We start from the raw sequence: 23,139 nt of genomic DNA, 5'->3' as shown, positions 1-23,139 counted from the left end.
TGGAAGTGTGGGAATTATAGTGCTTCCAGAATGCATGCAGACTGGATGAATCCACAAGCTTGCAGGCGTGCTTTGCCGACGCCTGGTGCCTAGAGCCCTCGATAGACAGGGAGAAAGGCTGACATCTAGCACGGAAGGACTTCTGCATGGTGAAACGAATCCACAAGGCTAGCATGGCTGATGAAACAGTTAAACCCTTCTTGTAACCATCAGGAAACCTTATCGTCAGATAAACCAAATAAACCAAATAAAGTGTCCGACCTTCGGAAGGACGCCATCCTCGATACGTACCTACTCAGAGCCCTCACTTCGTTGAGATTATGGGGAACTCATTCCGTTTTGTACACTGGAGCCGAAAGATGAGGGATGAACGATGCCCTCATAACAGTGGGAATACAATACCACCTTGGTAAGAAGGGATGGGGATGGCCCGAGGACAACCTTGTCTTGATGGTAATAAGGAAAAAAGTCTGAAATAACAGAGCGGCAAGCTCTGAAGACTCATCAGGATGACAAGATCGCAGAGGGAAAAAAAAGGGCCACCTTCCCTGATAGAAAAGTCAGTCCGGATCAAAAAGAATTTAACTGTAAGACTCCCAGGACCATTAAGGTCCCAAATATCTAACGGTATGCGATAGGGAAGAACTACATGTGAAAACTCCCTGTTGCAAGAAGACGGAAAGATACTAGCGCTGCAAACAAAAAACTGACATGGTCAGTGTGGATCCCCGAGGATCACTAGGGCCCTGTTTCCGAAAGGCTTTCGGAAGTAGTGGAAGAGGGGTTATGGAAACTGGTACCATGGAAGAACCAGAGCATGCACTGCAATGGCTCTTGGATCTCGAGGCCGAACCATGAACTCGAGTACATTGGCGTTCTGTCTGGACGTCATCCGATCTACAACTGGAGAGCTCCAGTGAAGGCAGATATGATGGCAGACTTCCGGGTGAAGATCCCACTCACTTGAGGGAAACCCTGACGGCTGAATATGTGTGCCGCCCAGAGTTCTACTCCTGGGATATGTACTGCTGAGATCACCGAATGATAGATCTCAGCCCATCAGAGAATGTGAGGTACCTCGGCCATGGCGCCTGACCGTGGGTACCTGCTAGATGATTGATGTATGGCACAGTGGTGGCATTATCCAATTGAATTTGGATGGGGTGACCCGCCAGAAGGCAGTGGACCTGCTGTAGGACTAGTCGTACCGTTCAGATCCCCAGAGCAATGATCGGGAGAAGAAGACTGGCATTGGTAGTCACCAATAACCATTGAACCGGAAGAAAGGCCCTGGATGAGGAAGGAGCAAAAAGACTGCCCTCTGAAAGCCTATTTGACTTGCTGAAAACGAGCGCAGCGAAGGAAACTGCTTTCATTGCTGTCACCATTTTTCCTCAGAACCATCCTAGCAAATCAAATGAAATGAGGGGATGAGTGATCAAGTGCGCGAGCTCCCTGTTGAAGGGCCACAACCTTGTCTCGAGGGAGAATTACCATCCTTCTGAAAGTGTGCAGGAGCATCCTCAAAAAGGATCTACTGGGCTAGAAATGAGGAAAACTTGTCTAAGTTTAGCTGCCAGGTTAGAGGGTATCGCAAGTGATATAGATGACTCAACGTAGTCCTGGAAGAGTGGCTAGAAAGTCGACCAAATAGGGCGGGACGTCCACGCCTCTAGGGTGCAAGAGGAACATGACAGCCACCATGACCCTTGCAAACACTCTGGGTGCGGTAGCAAGGCAGAAGGGCAAGGTCGTGACTTGAAAATGTTGTTCGCGAATGGAAGAGCGAAGTAACTTTTGAAGAGGGGAAAAATAGGAACGTGAGAGTAAGCATCCTGAACGTCGATGGATGCCAGAAACGCCGCCTTTTTCTGTTGAAGTGTATGGCTGAGCGGAGGAACTCCATCCGAAAAAGGAGGACCTTGTCAAAGGTGGTTAGAAATTTGAGGTCCAGGATCGGTCTCACTTTTCGTTACCCTTTTGGGAACCAAGATCCCTTAGATCTAGACTGTCCTGGACAACCCTTCCACTGCTGGTTGGGTCTGTAGGAAACATACGATCCTTTGTTAGACTCCCGCTCAGAAGATTTGATTGGTCAGCTGTACTGTCTTCGGGAAAAGGTTGCTGGTGTGAATCAAAGTAGTTAAGGTCTCCGACCAGGAGACCATTGCTCTAGCAACCCATGCGGCGGCTAAGGAAGGGTAGAGCGCTGAACCCGAAGCCGCAAGACGAAACGAACCAGATTTGCTATCTGACAGTCCGTGGTATTTTTAATTGATGATACATCGGGCAGGGATACTGGTAGGTATACCACAGGAGATTCTACCCGGTTAATCTGCCAAGTGGCAGAATGCGCGGCTGCATCCAGCAGTTCGGGAAAAAGCCGTCTCTTGCAATCACCGCTCTTGACAGTGCAGAGTTAAAAATTAGGAACCCTCGGTCCACCATCCCCTTAACAGGGAAGTGGAAAGGGATCGTCTGCCTTCTTGCATCATCTGCTAAATAGTAGTGATGCAGAGGGGGATGCTCAGACGCCAAAAAGGGTGCCTCTGTACATCCAGAGTTCAGGTTCCCGGGTGGACAGGGCAGGTTGCCTGGCGTTAGGCTTGGATGCGGAAGAGGATACATGGAGGCGACACTCCAATGGCTCGTCTGTTGATGGTGTGGGGAGATCGGTGCCCTTTAAAGGACCAGTCGCCCTTAAAAATCAGACCAGGCATGGCATCCCATGTAGAGGCTTCTGTCCAGTGAATCGCTTATCCGGACTGAATGGCAAATGCTCTACGATGGAGCTTAGTCTCCTTATGAGGGACACTGCATAGTGTAGAGCAGAACGGGAGTCCTCATCAATGTACAGAGATTGGTTGATATGAATAGGTGAATCCATCCTTTTCTGAAGCTCTGGTAAGTCCAGATCCAAGGCAATATCCAATCCATATACAGAGCCTTGTTCTCAGCAAATCATTGGGAAGAGAGATCAGGAAATGAAAACTTCCGTTTTCTAGATGCCTGTATGTTTCTAGACGCCTGTACGTTTCTAGAATACTTGCAGTCCCTGCTAGCCGACGGCTCCCATGTAAGAGAGGGACCATGCATATCGGTCCTGCGAGCAATCCAAGCCACAGAGGGTTCACGGAGGGATTCAATCTCTTGGTCAGAGAAAACCATGGATTGCGGTCAGTGACGAAGTCCACTGAGGGGGAACTAGGTACCCTGGGATCAACTGGGATCAGCAGCGGAGGGCTCCTGTGCTCATTTAGGGTGACTGGCTTCGGATTGAACATGTGCCTTTTAGACCAGGGCATACTGGCCATGTGCCTTTAAGACCAGGGCATACTGGTCATGTGCCTTTAAGACCAGGGCATACTGGTCATGTGCCTTTAAGACCAGGGCATACTGCTCATGTGATTTCAAGACCAGGGAATACTGGTAAGGTACTTCCTTACCCGGGTACTGATGTTGCAGAGTCGTTGTGCCCCTTCAATGCAAAAAACCATCGCCCCTGTGTGAGGCGGCCGGGTGGACCAAGATGGCCACCGGGAGTTGCAGAGGTGATAAAATCCACAGACTATGTGGGCGGAGCCTCGATACTTCCATGAATAGGCCCAAGGCGAGGCCTAAATTTCTGCAGCCGGTGGGAGTGATACAAGCGGTAGAAGTGAATGGCGTTGTAGTGGTCGAGAAAATTGAACACTCCCATGCCAGGCGAGAAGCGCCAGAAAAGCGGGCAGAGGCCGCCTTAGCGCGCCATAGTGCGGGCGCGACTTCCGGGATGGATGCGGCCTACAGATCAGCCGAAGCCGGGGGCTACATTTTTGCAGCCGGCTGGAGCGTTACCTCAGGAAGGTGGGCCACAGGGAAGCTGAGGCTGCCTGTCACCATGTGAATATCCCACTGCAGAGGCCCATCGCTGACTGGATCCACTCACCATCGGTGAGCGTCCCGGCATGGAGCCGCCACGGATGACTGTTTCAGCCAAGGAAAGCGCGCGCACTCTACTGTTCTGCTGCAGGTCAGGTATTACATCGTGGACGGTGCAGGGATAAAGGGATAAACCTCAATCCACCATCCCTTTGTTAGGGAGGTGGAGAGGAACCGTCCGCCTCCTTGTACCATCCGCTTAAACAGTGGTGGGACAGTGGGGGCTGCTCGGACGCCAAAGACAGGGGCCTCTGTACATCCACGGAGTTCAGCCCCCGGGTGGACAGGGCCAGTTGTCCGGCCTTGCTGGGGAAGAGGATACGTGGAGGCGACACTCCATGTGCTCGTCCGTTTAAGGTGTGGGGAGATCGGTGCCCTTGAAGGGGCCCATCGCCCCTAAGAATCTGCTCAGACATGGCATCCCACATCGCAAGAGAGGATACGGAGAAGCGACACTCTCTGTGCTCGCCTGTTGATGGTTCGGGGAGATCGGAACTTTGAAAGGATCCGTTGCCCCTTCGTTGTAGAAAGTTAAATCAAAAATGTAAAAGGTAAAAATAAAATAAAGAGTTTTGGGTCTGAATAGCAGACCCGTCCGTGTGCCTCCTACGGGCACTAAGCAAGAACTGGTTAGCTGAGAGCCAGCAGGAGGGTGAACACTGCAGGAGAGGAGCTAATTGTCTTTGCATCACTTAGTGTCAGCCTCCTAGTGGCAGCAGCATACACCCACAGTCTGTGTCCCCCAATGAGGCGAAGGAGAAAATATTTTTATTTTTTTTTTATAAGGGACCACCTCATATTTGAAGTCAGCTTGAGGGGTCTATATGGCTGAAAATACCCAAAAGTGACACCATTCTAAAAACTGCACCCCTCAAGGTGCTCAAAACCACATTCAAGAAGTTTATTAACCCTTCAGGTGTTTCACAGCAGCAGAAGCATCATGGAAGGAAAAAAATGAACATTTAACTTTTTAGTCACAAAAATGAAATTTTAGCAACAATTTTTTTTCCCAAGGGTAAAAGGAGAAACAGGACCCCGAAAGTTGTTGTACAATTTGTCCTGAGTACACCAATACCCCATACGTGGGGGTAAACCACTGTTTGGGCACACGGCAAGGCTCGGAAGGGAAGGAGCGCCATTTGACTTTTTGAATGAAAAATTAGCTCCAATCGTTAGCGGAGACCATGTCACGTTTGGAGAGCCCATGTGTGCCTAAACATTGGAGCTCCCCCACAAATGACCCCCTTTTGAAAACTAGACCCCGCAAGGAACTTATCTAGATGTGTGGTGAGCACTTTGAACCCCCAAGTACTTTACAGAAGTTTATAACGCAGAGCCATGAAAATAAAAAAAAATCATTTTTCTTTCCTCAAAAATTAATTTTTAGCCCGCAATTTTTTATTTTTACAAGGGTAACAGGAGAAATTGGACCCCAAAAGTTGTTGTCCAGTTTGTCCTGAGTATGCCGATACCCAACTTGTGGGGGTAAACCACTGTTTGGGAGCATGGCAGAGCTCGGAAGGGAAGTAGTGATGTTTTGGAATGCAGACTTTGATGGAATGGTCTGCAGGCGTCATGTTACGTTTGCAGAGCCCCTGATGTGCCTAAACAGTAGAAACTCCCACAAGTGACCCCATTTTGGAGACTAGACCCCCCAAGGAACTTTATCTAGCTGTGTGATGAGCACTTTGAACCCCCAAGTGCTTCACAGAATTTTATAAAGCCGAGCCGTGAAAATAAAAACTTTTTTTTTTTTTTTTTCACACACAAATAAATTTTTAGCCCCATTTTCTTATTTTTCCAAGGGTAACAGGAGAAATTAGACCCCCAAAGTTGTTGTACAAGGTTTCCTGAGTACGCTTATGCCACATATGTTTGGGTAAACCACTGTTTGGGCGCACGTTGGGGCTCGGAACGGAGGGAGCACCATTTGACTTTTTGAATGCAAGATTGGCTGGAATCAATGGTGGAGTCATGTCGCGACTGGAGACCACCTGATGTGCCAAAACAGTGGAAACCTCAACCGTAATCACAACCCTAACCCCAACACACCCCTATCCACAACCCTAACCCCAACCCACAACCAACCCTAATCCCAACCCTAACCACAAGCCCAAGCCGAACCCCAATACACCCCTAACCCTAACTCTAGTTCCAACCCTAACCCTATGTGCCGACGTTGCGGATTCGTGTGTAGATTTTTCTGCACAGTTTTTGAAAAATCTGCAGGTAAAACGCACTGCGTTTTACTTGCGGATTTACCGCGGATTTCTAGTGTAGATTTCACCTGCGGATTCCCATTGAGGAACAGGTGAAAAACGCTGCAGAATCCGCACACTGAATTGACATGCTGCTGAAAATACAACGAAGCGTTTCCGCACGGTATTTTCCGCACCATGGGCACAGCGGATTTGGTTTTCCATAGATTTACATGGTACTGTAAACGTGATGGAAAACTGCCACGAATCCGCAGCGGCCAATCCGCACCGTGTGCACATAGCCTAACCCTAATTCTAACCCTAATTGCAACCTTAACCCTAATTGCAACCTTAACCCTAATTGCAACCTTAACCCTAATTGCAACCCTAACCCTAATTCTAACCCAAATTGCAACCCTAACCAGAACCCTAATTGTAACCCTAACCCTAATTGCAACCCTAGTGGAAAAATAAAAATATATTTTCCTTATTTCATTATTTTCCCTACTTATGGGTGTGATAAGGGGGGGCTTTATTTACTATTTTTTTTATTTTGATCACTGTGATAGGTTCGGTAGGGGAGGAACGGAGGGGAGGCCGGGTGGAGGGGAGAGGAGGGCAGCGGAGTACAAAACGGAGGGGAGGAAAGACAGCGGCGGCAGTTCGCCACTGTCAGTCGGTGGAGGGGGCAAATCACAGTCTCCAGCCATGGCCGATGATATTGCAGCATCAGCCATGGCTGGATTGTAATATTTCACCAAGTTTCATTGATGAAATATTACAAATCGCTCTGATTGGCTGTTGAAAGTGAAAAAGCCAATCAGAGTGATCGTAGCCACGTGGGGGCAAAGCCGGGCTGAAATACCACTCCCCCTGTCCCTGCAGGTCGGGTGAAATTTTAGTTAACCCTTTCACCCGATCTGCAGGAATGCGATCCTGCCATGACGCCACATAGGCGTCACAGGTCGGATTGACACCGACTTTCATGACGCCTACGTGGTGTCACAGGTCGGGAAGGGGTTAATAATGGTAATGTTCGAGACTGTGGTCCCATCTCTCCACAAGTCATTGATCAGGCCTTCTCATGTAGTTCTGGGCTGTTTCATGGCCTTTTTCAGAATCATCCTTATCGAGGCTTGCTCAAACCATACATACGAAACATGCATGTGTGTTGGGGTGCAGGCGAGAACAATGGACACATAATGGGGAAGATCATTCCTGTTCCTTGTTGGCCAACATGATTGGATGAATCATGACGCAGTACTTGCACTTTATGTGCCCTTATTGACACGTTGCCGACGACTAAACTATTTAGTCGTCCCATGCTACCCTTTGTTGGCAGTCATATCTTAAACTCCATACCTGTTTTTGTGATTAAAATGATAATTTTGATATCTCAAGCATTATTTAATGTAGCAGTAGTGTCATTACTTAAGTGTTTTGCCTCTTTTATACAGGGCATGCAGTCACCAGTCACTTGAGTCATGCAGCTCAAATGATAGGCAGAATGAATTGAGCACAGGCAGCCTGATTGCAAGCATCTAGGTTTTACTCCTGTATGGTGCGTTTCAGAGAAAATGTACTTTAAGAAGAAGCTGGGTATGGGAAGACCATCAGGGTAGGTTCCCTCCGACTTGTGTCAATTCGCTTGACTTTACTAACAAGTCACTATTTGTGTATATATCTATAGGAAACCTGCCGTCAAGCAGGGCCAGCCATTGAGGGCCGGCTCCTCTTATGCAGATAATGTCAGCTCATGATCGGCTGAATGCAAATCGCATATACATCGTTCACGTGAAGAGCGCCCGGAACGTCAGAAACAGCAGAATCCTAACAGTGAGTACATACCTGAGATGATATTAAACATTCTTGGGTTCAGGATAGCTGGGCAGATTAATCGCAGGAAAACAAAGCCACTGAAAATTTGATTAAAAAAAAAAAAATTAACTCAATGTAATGATTAATTTCCCAACTCCTCATTTTGTATATTGTTTGAATTATAAGTACATTCAAGATCGATTGAGAAATAGATTTTCAAAATACGTACACCGGCCTCATCAGGTCTAAGTTGTATTTGCTAAAGTAAAGAGTTTATTTTGTGAAACATGGTGACAAAATGAAGTTTCTGAAATTATTTTTTCTTGCCTTGTCCTATTGCCACTTACCTAACAACTCTTGTCCTCATCGTTGTATTAGAAGGCCACTTTTGCTGCACAGATCTCTGTAAGCATCCATAGATATACCTCAAAGTTCTGGTAAAAAGATGTAAAATGTGCATGATCATTACATGTGCTACCATTACAGAGTAAAGACACAGGCATCCTATTAGTATCTGTAGGCATCTCTTTACAAAATACCTAAAATGTCTGGGTCCTAAGAGAAAAGGAGGAGCAGAAAACTTGGATTTTACCTAGTTCAGTCCTTTGTTGCTTAAGGGTATCTCCCAGCAGGGCCAGGCACTTAACAGGAGAATGAATTATCCTATTTAAATCATATGATTATCAGAAGTGTCCGGCTGCCGCTTATAGCCATTCACTATTCTAATAAACGGACATCCATGCAATGCGAGCACGTCTGTAGATGAATAAGCAGCGGGATATGGCTGTAATCTGCTAATAATTATTCATCGTCAGTGTAAGTAACCAAGCTACAACCAGCAATAGGAAATTCATCTACATTGAAGAGGTTGTCTGGTCTTGTGGTGCAAGTCATACTTCTGAATCCAGGAAGCACCGCACGCTGTCAGGATTCTCCGGTGTTGCTGCCGAGATAGGGCAAGTATATGAACATATTGCACAAGTATACAACTGAATATGTGCGGTCATGTGCTAACAAGATGTACAGCACCATGGAATTAATGGTGCTTTATAAATAAATAATAACAACAACAACAACAACATGATGTGCTCTGCCTCACTCAATACAAGTAAATGAATGAGGCCGCACAAGTCTAGTTGGAATGTGGCCGAATTATGGAAATTACATACCTGGCCTCAGCAGTAACACCGGACAATCCTGACAGTGTGTGTGGTGTGCACTGTAAGGATTCAGAAGTCTGTACTCTCAGAGAGTGACTGTAAAGCTTCGCCACAAGGCCAGACAACACCTATTGCAGGTTGTTGCTTGGTTACATATGCGGACCACATAAAATTATCAGTTTGCAGCAGTATTATTGTACTTCACAACAAGACAACCGCTTAGGCTACGTTCACATTTGCGTTGTTGGGCGCAGCGTCGTCGACGCAACCAACAACGCAAAACACAACGCTGCATTTTTTGACACATGCATTGCCATAAACTAGTAATGTTCTTGAATTTTGGCGCAGGGGAAACGCTACAAGTAGCGCCTTCCGCGCCGTGTCTGGTGCGTCATATTGACGCATGCGTCGTAAAACGCAATACAACGCATACCAGCGCATGTCCATGCGCCCCCCATGTTAAAGATAGGGGCGCTTGACGCATGCGTCGACGACGCTGCGCCCAACAACGCAAATGTGAACGTAGCCTTATCTCCTTCACAACCTTGGGATTTTCAGTTTTTTGGGTTTTCTTTTTTTTCTTCCCTTCTTCCCAGAGGCATAAGTTTTTTTTATTTTTCCGTCAATATGGCAGTGTGAGGGCTTGTTTTTTTTTGTGGGATGAGTTGTACTTTTATACACCCGCCATTGATTTTACCATATAGTGTACTGGAAAATGGAAAAAAATTTTTTTTAAGTGCGGTGACATTGCAAAAAAAAAAGTTCAATTTCACAATAGTTTCTTTTAATTCCATGTTCACTGAATGCTAAAACTAACCAGCTATTATGATTCTCCAGGTCATTACGAGTTTGCAGATACCAAACATGTATAGATTCATTTTTTCTTTAGATTGTGGAAAAACTTGCAAAGTTTGCAAAAAAAAAAGAAAAATTGGCGCCATTTTCTGAGACCCGTAACGTCTCCATTTTTCAGGATCTGGGGCTGGGTTGTAGGCTAAATATCTGAGGCTGTACGTCATCGGTCATAAAAGGGTTAAATTCGAGCAAGATCTCTGTACTTACGGAGGAAGTATTTCTGCTGCCATGAAAATTTTTTCTACCAACTCTGAAAGTAAAGCCAAGAGGTGGGCCAAGTTGGCGTTCACATCTTCATTCTTCTCCAGCTTTGAGGGGTTCAGCTGTGTAAAACAGAACACTAGTAAATAATGGGTGTTAAAGTCAATGGGATAAAACACGTAGAAACCGATCAGACTGACCGTACATCAGAAAATAAAATGATTTACTGAGAAACGTCTTACCTCACAAGATTGTTTGCTCTCCATTATTTTTAATATGGTGTCTTTCAGAGCGTGATGGACAAATGGAGTCGCAGTGGCTTTCATGTATTGCTCCATGAGTGTGCTTGCTAAAGTTGTGGCTCGGAAAAGAGTTGTAGCTTCATCTGCATTATGGGGAAATAGAACATTATCAAATAACACAGGATATAGACAACTACTGAAACAAATTATACAGACAAAGGAGGGTCAGGTCAGTGTAAACCATGAAATAATCTATTGCGTGTAACGTTCACTGTAAACAGGTTAGGACATGAAAAATCTGTGCAGAATAACAAAAAACCTTTAGCACCTTCCACGCTGATTTCTTTGTCATTAAGTGTTCGCAATAGCAAATATTCAATTTTTTCATGTAGGAAAATCCGCAGTAGAATGCTAGCAAGTAGTGTTCGATCCTGTCCACATACATGAGACAGCGCATTTACAACGTGCAGCTCCTTCTGGAGTATAAGCTGCAAGAGACAAAAAATAACTATTACATTCAAAGGTTTGCTTTGTGACACCCCCTGTACAATCAAAAGCAGGGGGTCAGCAAGTAGGGGCGACTCACTCTGGCCTGACACATTACACGGTCAGCAATATGAATGGCATGTGATACATGGATCATTCTGTTACTTAAATTGCATGACATATTCCGCAGCGCTTTACAGACAACCAATATAATATTTCATGAGAATTTTCGAGTAACTTTAGGAAACGACTAGACAATAGAATATCATTACAACACTTAAGCTCAAGTGAGAATGTACAATGATGGAAGAAGTATTTGATCCCTTGCTGATTTTGTAAGTTTGCCCACTGACAAAGACATCAACAGTCTATAATTTTAAGGATAGGTTAATTTTATCACAGAGATAGATATCAAAAATAAAATCCAGAAAATCACATTGTATAAATTATATAAATTTATTTGCATTTTGCAGTGAGAAATAAGTAGTTGATCCCCTACCAACCATTAAGAGTTTTGTCTCCTACAGACCAGTTAGACGCTCCTAACCAACTCGTTACCTGCATTAAAGGGAACCTGTCACCTGTATTTGGCAGGAACGGTTTTCGGTCATATGGGTGGAGTTTTCAGGTGTTTGATTCACCCTTTCCTTACCCGCTGGCTGCATGCTGGCCGCAATATTGGATTGAAGTTCATTCTCTGTCCTCCGTAGTACATGCCTGCGCCCATATGACCGAAAACCGGTCCCGCCAAATTCAGGTGACAGGTTCCCTTTAAAGACAGCTGTCTTACATAGTCACCTTTATAAAAGACTCCTGTCCACAGACTCAATCCGTCAGACTAACATCTACAACATGGGAAAGACCAAAGAGCTTTATAAAGATGTCAGGGAGATCCTAGACCTGCACAAAGCTGGAATGGACTACAAAACCATAAGTAAGGCACTGGGTGAGAAGGAGACAATTGTTGGTGCAATAGTAAGAAAATGGAAGAAATACAAAATCACTGTCAATTGACATCGATCTGGGGCATCATGCATAATGTCACCTCGTGGGGTATCCTTGATCATGAGGAAGGTGAGAGATCAGCCTAAAACTACACAGGGGAACTTGTTAATGATCTCAAAGCAGGTTTAAAATCTTGCAATGCCCGCAAGGTCCCCCTGCTCAAGAAAGCACATGTATCGGTCATCTGAAGTTTGCCAGTAAACACCTGGATGATTCTGTGGGCGATTGGGAGAAGGTGCTGTGGTCAGAAGGTGCTATGGTCAACTCGCCGTGGTTGGAGGAAGAGAAAGGCTGCCTATGACCCAAAGAACACCATCCCCACTTTCAAGCATGGAAGTGGAAATATTATGTTTTGGGGGTGTTTCTGTGCTAAGGGCACAGGACTATTTCACCACATCAATGGTAGAATGGATAGAGCCATGTACCGTAAAATCCTGAGTGACAACGTCCTTCCCTCCACCAGGACATTAAAAATGGGTTGTGACTGGGTCTTCCAGCAAGATAATGACCCAAAAACATACAGCCAAGGCAACAAAGGAGTTGCTCAAAAAGAAGCACATTAAGGTCATGGAGTGGCCTAGCCAGTCTCCAGACCTTAATCCCATAGAAAACTTATGGAGGGAGTTAAAGCTCCGAGTTGTCAAGCGACAGCCTAAAAATCTTAATGATTTAGAGATGATCTGCAAAGAGGAGTGGACCAAAATTCCTCCTGATATGTGTGCAAACCTGATCATCAACTACAAAAAATATCTGACTGCTGTACTTGCCAACAAGGGTTTTGGCAACAAGTATTAAGTCTTATTTGCCAGAGGGATCAAATACTTATCTCTCACTGCAAAATACAAACACATTTATATAATTTATACAATGTGATTTTCTGGATTTTATTTTTGATATTCTATCTCTCAATGTTAAAGTTAACCTACCCTTAAAATTATAGACTGGTCATATCTTTGTCGGTGGGCAAACTAACAAAATCAGTAAGGGATCAAATTATTATTTCCTTCACTGTAAGTACTAAGAACTTTATACCAATAAGTTGGAAATATGAACAAAGTCCACAAAAAAAATTTGACAAAATTATTGGTACCTCTTTAAACTCATTGTACTCTTCTTCTGGCATAATCTTCTCCATAGAGTACCTCGCCCGGACACGCAGGGACCCTGGCTCTATACCTTTTAGAGGTATGTGCGAACTGAGCTGAAACCATTCATCTATGGCGTGTCCTTTTTGCAGTCGAGTTAACTGGCAGCGCATGAATACTAAGGAAGATGAACGCGGGAAGGTCACATCCATGAGTCCTACTAGAAAATCTGCAGACATCAGTACTGACGCGGAGACCGCTACTTACATATGTCAGGATCTTTGCTTTTCTTTGTTTTGTTACTTAGGCTAATCTCAAACCTGTTTATATCAGTTGATAAATCGCTTAAAAAAAAAAAGAAAAGAAAAAAAAAAAAAAGAATCATTTCAGAAACTCACTTTGGTCAAAGATTTCAGCTTTACATTAAAAGTTTTTCCCTTTTTTAATCTGTCAATTACTGCAAATGCAATTACCTAAATATTAGCAAAAGTCTCCTAAAATGTTAATAGGATGTGCCTTACAGACACCCGGAGTAGCCATCAAAATCCTAGCCGCTAATATAGGAGCCAGAGGAGCTGGGCAATGCGGATAAGGAGCCAGAAGACCTGGGCAATGTGGATATGGAGCCAGAAGACCTGGGCAATGCGGATATGGAGCCAGAGAAGTTGGGCAATGCGGATATGGAGCCAGAGGAGCTGAGCAATGCGGATATGGAGCCAGAGGAGCTGGGCAATGCGGATATGGAGCCAGAGAAGTTGGGCAATGCGGATATGGAGCCAGAGGAGCTGAGCAATGCGGATATGGAGCCAGAGGAGCTGAGCAATGCGGATAAGGAGACAGAGAAGCTGGGCAATGCAGATAAGGAGCCAGAGGAGCTGGGCAATGCGGATATGGAGCCAGAGGAGCTGGGCAATGCGGATATGGAGCCAGAGGAGCTGGGCAATGCGGATATGGAGCCAGAGGAGCTGGGCAATGCGGATAAGGAGCCAGAGGAGCTGGGCAATGCGGATAAGGAGCCAGAGGAGTTGGGCAATGCAGATAAGGAGCCAGAGGAGCTGGGCAATGTGGACATGGAGCCTTTGTGTCATCTGATGCATGGAGCGCCGATGCAGCAGTAAATAAATTATAATAGCCATTCACCATATGGTGTGTGAAAAGAAGGGATCATGGAAACAACCGTATTATGGCTCTGTGCACACAGAAGACTATGGGGCCACATTGCACCACGGGTATTATAAGGAGCCTTTTCCGGTTAATCTTCCTGTAATGTTCCCTCTGGTAAAAAAGAGAAAATTCAGCTCACCCTTGTAGGTACTTTCATAGTCCATGAAAGAAATCAGAGCACGGAAGGGCGTTTCTGCTTGACGCTGAAGACTGGTGAGAGAAGACAAGTTTTCCAGCTCCGGAGGTAAAATAAAAAAAATCTTTATTTCACAATGATAAAAAGAGAAAGATTAGCTGCTAGACATAGACCGGTATTAACCGGAGGAGAGATACCGTTGTATCACTACGCGTTTCGAACACGTGTAGTGTTCTTAGTCCTCAGTAACACTACACTACGTTCAATGATACAACGGCATCTCTCCTCTGGTAAATACTGGTCTATGTCCAGAAGCTAACCTCTTTCTCTTTTTATCATTGTAAAATAAAGAGGTTTTTGATTTTACCTCCAGAGCTGGAAAACTTTGTCTTCTTTCACCAATGTTCCCTCTGGCACTGATAAGGGCTCCTGACAGCTCTGAACAGTACTGAATCTATATGGTGCTGTCAACTACAAATAAAAAAAAAATTAAAAAAGAGGTACAGAAACTTACTCAAAGAAAAACTCTTCCGACCAAACAGGATTTTGGCCATCCCTGGCGTGCGTCTTTGCTACCTGTACACTGTTCAGATAGATGTTACAATATGGACTAGTGAAATGTTTGACTGGGAGCTTATGAGCTTCTTCTATGTGCAAATGAAGGCTGCTGACCTAAAAATAAGGGGGAAAAAAATATATATACATATCGCAGTGTAAAGATGTGCTTTATAAAAATGATAGTTAGAAAAAAAAAAAAAATGGCACGCTGCACCACACATCTTAAAGGGAACCCATCAGCACGTTTTACATATGAAGCAATGGTATAGCTGTATAAATGCTGGTCACCCAGTAAATTTTTTTTTCTTTCAAATCCAATATGCCAGTCATGAGAAATGAAGAGTAAAAACCATATGCAAATCAGGCTGGACGCTCGCATCAGTCCAATTACACCGACACCCGCCAGTCCAGTCCCAAACTAACTTACATATGGTTTCTAGTCTTCATTTCACATGACTGGAATATGGGATTTCTACAATAAAAGCTTTATAGGGGGAAAGGATGCTCTTCAGTGATAGCAGCTGTTTAAACCTCTGCCCCATCAGTGTCCCAGTCTGCTGTGAACATTTACTTTAGGACAATATTAGGTACAGAGAGACAGACCTGTCTGAGCCGTTTATTAGATGAGGCTTGTGTTGTTTTCCGTAGACTGCAAAATGCCTGAAGACTTTTCATCCAATCCTAATAAAATATAAAAAAAACAGATTTCAAGTAGATCCGTATAGCACATTCATATTGTAGAGTGGATTTTACATAATCAGATACAACTCTACACTACAGAGCAGAAAACCGCCTGATCCCACTGCCAAGAACGACAGTGCCATGATTAGCTGGGATTGCGGGCACTCCGCTGTGTAGGAAATAATGCCGTCTGCACCGTACACGGAGAGGTCTCCATTGTACGGACAACGTATGGAGGCATGGTATGTAACAATATCGCTTTATTCTCCAGGAGAGGAAAAACACTTTAAAATGGACTGCATGGCTGGAAGAACGTCTTTTTCTGCAAAGATAGTAGGTAGGTTCTTTATTGGACAACATGTTTTTACAAGAAGAAAAAAAATAGGGATTTTCTCCGAGCCATTCATTGGGGGACACAGACCGTGGGTGTATGCTGCTGCCAATAGGAGGCTGACACTAAGTGATACAAAAAAAGTTAGCTCCTCCCCTGCAGTATACACCCTCCTGCTGGCTCTCAGCTAACCAGTTTGGTGCAAAAGCAGTAGGAGATCAATAACAATATATGAGCATATAGCATGTCATATTCTAAAAAAAAACAAGCATAAGCTAATAACAGGGTGGGAGCTGTGTCCCCCAATGAATGGCTCGGAGAAAAGGATTTTACGGTGAGTACACAAAAATCCCTATTTCTCCTTCGCCTCATTGGGGGACACAGACCGTGGGACGTCCCAAAGCAGTCCCTGGGTGGGGACAACAATAGATCAGGCCCTGTGTAACCGCTACTTACAAGTGCGCCACCGCGGCCTGCAGAGTCCGCCTGCCCAGACTCACATCTGTGGAAGTGTGGGAATTATAGTGCTTCAAGAATGCATGCGGACTGGACGAATCCGCAAGCTTGCAGGCGTGCCTTGCAGGCGCCTGGTGCCTAGGACACTTGATAGACAGGGAGATACGCTGACATCTAGCACGGAAGGACTCCTGGATGGTGAAAAGAATTCACCATGTTATCATGGTCGATGAAACGGCTAAACCCTTCCTGAAAATGTCAGGAAGCCTTCCTCTACCGTCAGGAAGCCCAAATAAAATGTCCAACCTTCAGAAGGACGCCGTTGTCAAGACGTACCTACTCAGAGCACTCACTTCTTCCAGAATATGGGGGATCTTATTCCATTTTGTGGACTGGAGCCAAAAGAGATGAGGGAAGAACTAAGCCCTCATAACAGTGGTAATACAGTCCCACCTTGGTAACAAGGGATGGAGATGGCCTGAGGACAACCTTGCCTTGAAGGTAATAAGGGAAAAAAATCTGAAAGAGCAGAGAAGCTAGCTCCGAAGACTCGTCAGAGTGAGAATATCGCAGAGGAGAACGGGACGACTTTCCCTGATAGTAAAGTCTGCCCGGATGAAAAAGGAGCCTACTGTAAGGCTCCTAGGAATAATAAGGTCCCAATGATCTAACGGTATGCGATAGGGAAGAACTACGTGTGAAAACTCCCTGTGAGAAAGTCCCTACTTGCAGTTGTGCTGCGATAAGGCGAGAAGATACTAGCTCCGCAAACAAAAAAACGGACGTGGTCAGTGCGGATCTCTGAGGATCACTGGGGCCCCTTTCTGCTTCCGAAAGGCTTTCGGAAGCAGTGGATGGGGAGTTATGGAAACTGGTACCACGGCAGAACCAGAGCATGGAGAGCGATGGCTCTTGGATCTCGAGGCCGAACCACGAACTTGAGTACATTGGCCTTCAGTCTGGATGTCATCCCACCTACAACTGGAGAGCTCCAGTAAGGACAGATCTGATGGAAGACTTCTGGGTGAAGTTCCCACTGACTTGAGGCGGAACCCTGACGGCTGAATTTGTTTGCCGTTCAGAGTTCTACTTCTGGGATATATACTGCCAAGATCACTGAATAATAGACTTCGGCCCATCAGAGAAAGTGAGGTATCTCGGCTAAGGCGCCTGACCGTGGGTACCTGCTAGATGACTGACGTAAGGCACCGCCGTCGCATTATCCAATTGAATTCGGATAGGGAGACCCGCCAGAAGGCAGTGGACCTGCTGTATAACTACCGTTCGGATCTCCAGAACAATGATGGGGAGAAGAAGACTGGCATTGGTAGTTACTAATAACCATTGAACCGGGAGAAAGGCCCTGAATGAAGAAGGAGCCTGTTTGACTTGCTGAAAATGAGCGGAGCGAAGGAAACCGCTTCCATTGTCGTCACCATTTTTCCTCAGAACTCTCTTAGCAAATCGAATGAAATGAGGGGGTGAGTAATCAAGTCCTCAGAACTCTCCTTGCGCGAGCTCCCTGTTGAAGGGCCATGACCTTGTCTCGAGGAAGAATTACCATCCTTCTAGAAGTGTGCAGGATCATCCTCAAAAAGGATATCTGCTGGGCTGGAAATGAGGAGAACTTGTCTAAGTGTAGCTGCCAGCCCAGGAGAGAAGGTATCGCAAGAGATATAGACGACTCAGCGTAGTCCTGGAAGGGCGGCTAGACAGACCAAACAGGGCAGGACGAGCACGCCTCTAGAGTGCAAGAGAAACATGACATCTACCATGACCCGTGAAAACACTCTGGGTGCGGAAGCAAGGCCGAAGGACAAGGTTGTGACTTGAAAATGCTGCTGACGAATGGAAAGGCGAAGGAATTTTTGCAGAGGGCAAGCAACCCGAATGTCGATGGATGCCGGAAACTGCACCTTTTTCTGTTGAAGTAATGGCTGAGCGGAGGAACTCCATCCAAAGAAGGAGGACCATGTCAAAGGTTGTTAGAAGTTTGAGGTCCAGGGTCGATCTTACTTTTCGTTCCCCTGTTTGGAACCAAGATCCCTTAGAGCTAGACTGTGCTGGACAATCCTTATACAATCCTTTGTCAGTCTCCCACTCAAAGGATTTGATTGGCCAGTTGTTGCTGGTGTGAATCAGGGTAGTTAAGGTCTCCAGCCAGGAGACCATTGCTCTAGCAATTCATGTGGCCGCTAGGGAGGATAGAGCGCTGGACCCGAAGCCGCAAGACGGAACGAACCAGATTTGCTATCTGACAGTCCGTGGTATTTTTAATTGATGACCCATCAGGTAGGGATACTGGTAGGTATACCACAGGAGATTCTACCCGGTTAATCTGCCCCATGGCAGATTGTGCGGCTGCATCCAGCAGGTCTTAGTCTCTTGCCATCTCCTCTTTTCACGGTGCAGAGATAAAAATTAGGAACCCTCGATCCATCAACCTCTTAACAGGGAAGTGGAGAGGAATTGTCCACCTTCTTGCATCATCCACTAAATAGTGGTGATGCAGAGGGGGGAGCTCGTACGCCAAAAAGGGTGCCTCTATATGTCCACAGAGTACAGGTCTCCAGGTGGACAGGACAGGTTGTCTGGCGTTAGGCCTGGATGCAGAAGAGGAAACATGGAGACGACACTCCGTGTGCTCGTCTGTTGATGGTGTGGGGAGATCGGTGCCCTTTAAAGGACCCGTCGCCCTTAAAAAACAGGCCAGGCATGGCATCCCACGTAGAGGCTTCTGTCCAGTGAATCGCTTATCCGAATTGAATGGCAAATGCTCTCGAGGGAGTTTAGTCTCTGAAGCTCTGGCAAGCTCAGGCAATATCCAATCCATATTCAGAGCCTTGTTGTCATCAAATCATTGGTGAGGGAGCAGGAAACGAAAAACTTCCGTTTTCTAGATACCAGTATGTTTCTAGATACCTGTATGTTTCTGGATGCCTGCACGTTTCTAGAATACTTGCGGCCCCTGCTAGCCGACGGCTCCCAGGTAGGATAGGGACCCTGTATATTGGTCCTGCGAGCACTCCAAACACAGAGGGTACACAGAGGGATTCAGTCTCTTGGTCAGAGAACCATGGATTGGTCAGTGAAGAAGTCCATTGAGGGGAACTAGAGGATAAAGCTGGGGTCGGCAGCGGAGGACTCCTCGGACTGATCAAGCGCCTTTAAGACCAGGAAATACTGGTCATACGCCTTTAAGACCAGGGAATACTGGTCATGCGCCTTTAAGACCAGAGAATACTGGTCATGCGCCTTTAAGACCAGAGAATACTTGGTCATGCGCCTTTAAGATCAGGGAATACTGGTCCTGCACCTTTAAGACCAGGGAATACTGGTCCTGCACCTTTAAGACCAGGGAATACTGGTCATGCACCTTTAAGACCAGAGAATACTGGTCATGCACCTTTAAGACCAGAGAATACTGGTCATGCACCTTTAAGACCAGGGAATACTGGTCATGCACCTTTAAGACCAGAGAATACTGGTCATGCACCTTTAAGACCAGAGAATACTGGTCATGCACCTTTAAGACCAGAGAATACTGGTCATGCACCTTTAAGACCAGAGAATACTGGTCATGCACCTTTAAGACCAGAGAATACTGGTCATGCACCTTTAAGACCAGAGAATACTGGTCATGCAACTTTAAGACCAGGAAACAAACAAAAAAAAAAATACTGTCACCCCAGTGTGAGCTGGCCGGGTGGACCAAGATGGCCACCGGGAGCTGCAGAGTAGATAAAATCTCGCAGAGAGCGAGAAGCGCCAATTTGGGGGGCGGAGCCACAGACACGATGTTGAATAGGCCCAAGCCGGGGCCTAAATTTCTGTAGCCGGCGGACGTCACCAGTGGGTCGTTCCAGGCAAGACTTCCAGGATGCGGCCTACAAATCGGCCGAAGCCGGGGACTAAATTTTTGCAGCCATCCAGAGCGTTACCTCAGAGAGGTGGGCCACAGGGAAGTGGCTGAGGCTGCCTGTCAGCATGTGAATATCCCACTGAAGATGGATCCACTCACCATTGGTGCGCGTCCCGGCATGGAGCCGCCGCGGATGTGGGTTTCAGCGCTGTTCTGTGCAGCGTGGACGGTGCAGGGATAAGCCTCAATCCATCATCCCTTTGTTAGGGAGGTGGAGAGGACCCGTCCGCCTCCTTGTGCCATCCGCTTTCACAGTGGTGGGACAGTGGGGGCTGCTCGGACGCCATAGAGAGGGGCCTCTGTACAGCCACGGAGTTCAGTCCGGGTGGACAGGGCCAGTTGTCCGGCATTAGGCCTGGCTCCAGGAGAGGATACATGGAGGCGACACTCCATGTGGTCGCCTGCTGCTGGTGTGGGGAGATCGGGACCATGAAGGAACCGTCGCCCCTGAGGTGAGCTCAGGCATGGCTTCCCACGTCGCAGCAGAGGGTACGGGGAGGTATACTCGCCGTGCTCGCCTGTTGATGGTTCGGGGGAGATCGGGACCATGAAAGGATCCGTCGCCCCCTTCACTCCGTTAATTAAAAAATAAAAATTTACAGAAAAGTAAACAAAATAAAAACGTTGGGGTCTGAAACAGACCCATGTGCCTCCTACAGACACTAAGCAAGAACTGGTTAGCTGAGAGCCAGAAGGGGGGTGTATGCTGCAGGGGAGGAGCTAGCTTTTTTTGTATCACTTAGTGTCAGCCTCCTATTGGCAGCAGCATACACCCACGGGCTGTGTCCCCCAATGAGGCGAAGGAGAAAAAAACATCAGATCTTTGACTAAAAAAAAAAAAAATGCCAGTACAGTGTAGAAACGCGCAGTCCAACATAAGAACATCAATCTACTATCTTTGCAGCAAGAGACACTTGTTTTTTTTATTCACACAAATTTTATCTGGGGGGTCTCAACCTGTCACAAGGCAGCAGGACTTGAACCTTTAAACCAGGGGTTACCACCTTTGGCTTGCAGATCATGTTGTCTCTCAAAGATGAGCCACCACCAGACATGTCTGGCATGGATCCTTCATAGACAACACAGGAGCACCTGGGCTGAAAGATGGTACAACCATCAAATGGGTACAGTGGGTTTACAGCTTGTGTACCATACATTTATTACGTATGCAGAAAGAGGGAAGAAAGGCAAGTATTAATGATGACAGATTAGCGCACAAGCACACAATTATTTGCTGCAGTGGTCAGCAAACTGTAGTTCTAGGAATCTGCACCCCCCCATCAGGAGCAGCCCCCAGATTGTTGACCACAGCTATAACAGAAGCCCTGAATCCTATCCATATACACACATTACTTCTATTACGTTACCTCCGCTTGTTCAGGGGTCTCCCCAGCAAAGTAGAATATATAATGCTCCTCACTAAAGTGCTGAACTACAATCTGGAAACAGTTTGGCCTGAAAGAAAAATCTGACATTTATTGTTTTGACGATTACTAAAGACAGGTTTTAAGCCCAAGTTGTTTTTTTTAACAATCAGATAAAAATAAGATAAAATAGCAAAAAGTGTAATATTCCCTTCAGCTTTCTCCTGTGGCGTTGATTCCATATTCCCCTTATACCCGGCTCCAGTGTTGGCTTTAGCAGTGACTTGTGGCACATCTCCGCTTATGATGGATGCCGTTTGGTGACATCGCAGTGGTACGGTAAGGCAAGTATTGGGCAATGTAGCAAAGTCATATTTTATCATCCAAGTCTCAGACTGGTTGTCAGACTACTGTTCTTATCAAACAGCATAATAGATCCCTATAATAGTGTTAGCTTAAAGGGAATCTGTCACCCCCCCCCCCCCAGGCGTTTGTAACTAAAAGAGCCACCTTGTGCTGCACTAATGCTGCATTCTGACAAGGTGGCTTTTAGTTCTTGTTCCTGGCACAGCTGCAATAAATCGCTTTTGAAATTTGTCCCTCATACCTTGAAATCACCACGGGGGCAGGTCTTTGCCCCCGAATCAAGACACAACACAGCTGTCACTCATGGCATCTGGCCGCAGCCTCCTCTTCCTTCATTAGCGTCCCCCGCTCCTGCGCTGTAAGTTTGAAGGGCAGCGCAACTGCACATGCTGCCCGAAAAAAAAAAAAAAAAAAACAGTGCAGGTGCCCGGAACGCTAATGAAGGAGGAGGCGGCGGCGCCCGGCGCACAGAAGCCCCGAGTGACAGCTGTGAGGCGTCTGGATTAGGAAGGTTAAGACCTGCCCCCCCCCACTGGTGATTTCAAGGTATGAGGGACAAACTTCAAAAACGATTATATCAGCAGTGCCAGGAACAAGAACTAAAAGAGCCACCTTGTCAGAATGCAGCATTAGTGCTGCACAAGATGGCTCTTTTAGTTACAAATGCCTGGGGGGGGTTGTGGGGGGTGACAGGTTCCCTTTAAAAAGGGAAACCATGGTTGGGATCTATATGTTGAGCACGTTGCACAACCATCTACCGACAGAATTCTACTTTTCTTGCAGTGTTGCCAAGTCCAAACCAGAGACCCCCCACCTCACCCTACAATGCATCTATATGGGGACATATGCCCTCCAAAGTGAAAACACATACATTCATGGATGTGATATGTTTCATGAAAGATGTGGACAACAGTGAAAAGGGTTCTCAGATGTGACCTGTGAAACAACTGTCGCCCTACCTCTGGCGTAGTCTCCTGCTCAGGTTTGGTGCAGAAAGTCTATTTTAGATCTGATCCTTTTTAATTTAAACTTTTCAAATGGAGCAGATCGCCACTGTATCTTGGTGTTGAGGACATGAGTTTGTGGTATTTTCTAACATATCAGTATAGAAGCTCTTAATTGACTGTCAAACGTCTGACTGCCAATTAATAGTTTCTGTAAATGAGTTATCCACAGGATAAAGGCTCTCA

At 46.1% G+C, this 23,139-nt stretch overlaps 1 protein-coding gene across 2 annotated transcripts in view; it reads right to left on the bottom strand.

The window, feature by feature from the left end:
• RASA1 (RAS p21 protein activator 1) overlaps positions 1-23,139 on the bottom strand; it is a 99,851-nt gene that overhangs the window by 21,353 nt on the left and 55,359 nt on the right. For both annotated transcript variants that reach the window (XM_069751348.1, XM_069751339.1), the window contains exons 12-21: positions 21,587-21,674; positions 15,433-15,510; positions 14,786-14,943; positions 13,239-13,315; positions 12,977-13,149; positions 10,724-10,883; positions 10,396-10,538; positions 10,160-10,275; positions 8,285-8,371; positions 7,968-8,035 (exon numbers count right to left, since the gene is read on the bottom strand). In XM_069751348.1, coding sequence (XP_069607449.1) covers positions 7,968-8,035; positions 8,285-8,371; positions 10,160-10,275; positions 10,396-10,538; positions 10,724-10,883; positions 12,977-13,149; positions 13,239-13,315; positions 14,786-14,943; positions 15,433-15,510; positions 21,587-21,674 — 1,148 coding nt within the window. The remainder of the gene's footprint in view (positions 1-7,967; positions 8,036-8,284; positions 8,372-10,159; positions 10,276-10,395; positions 10,539-10,723; positions 10,884-12,976; positions 13,150-13,238; positions 13,316-14,785; positions 14,944-15,432; positions 15,511-21,586; positions 21,675-23,139) is intronic.

Source organism: Ranitomeya imitator, chromosome 1 (assembly GCF_032444005.1).
Source record: "Ranitomeya imitator isolate aRanImi1 chromosome 1, aRanImi1.pri, whole genome shotgun sequence".
Taxonomy (NCBI): Eukaryota; Metazoa; Chordata; class Amphibia; order Anura; family Dendrobatidae; genus Ranitomeya; species Ranitomeya imitator.
This window is presented reverse-complemented; position numbering and strand designations above follow the sequence as displayed.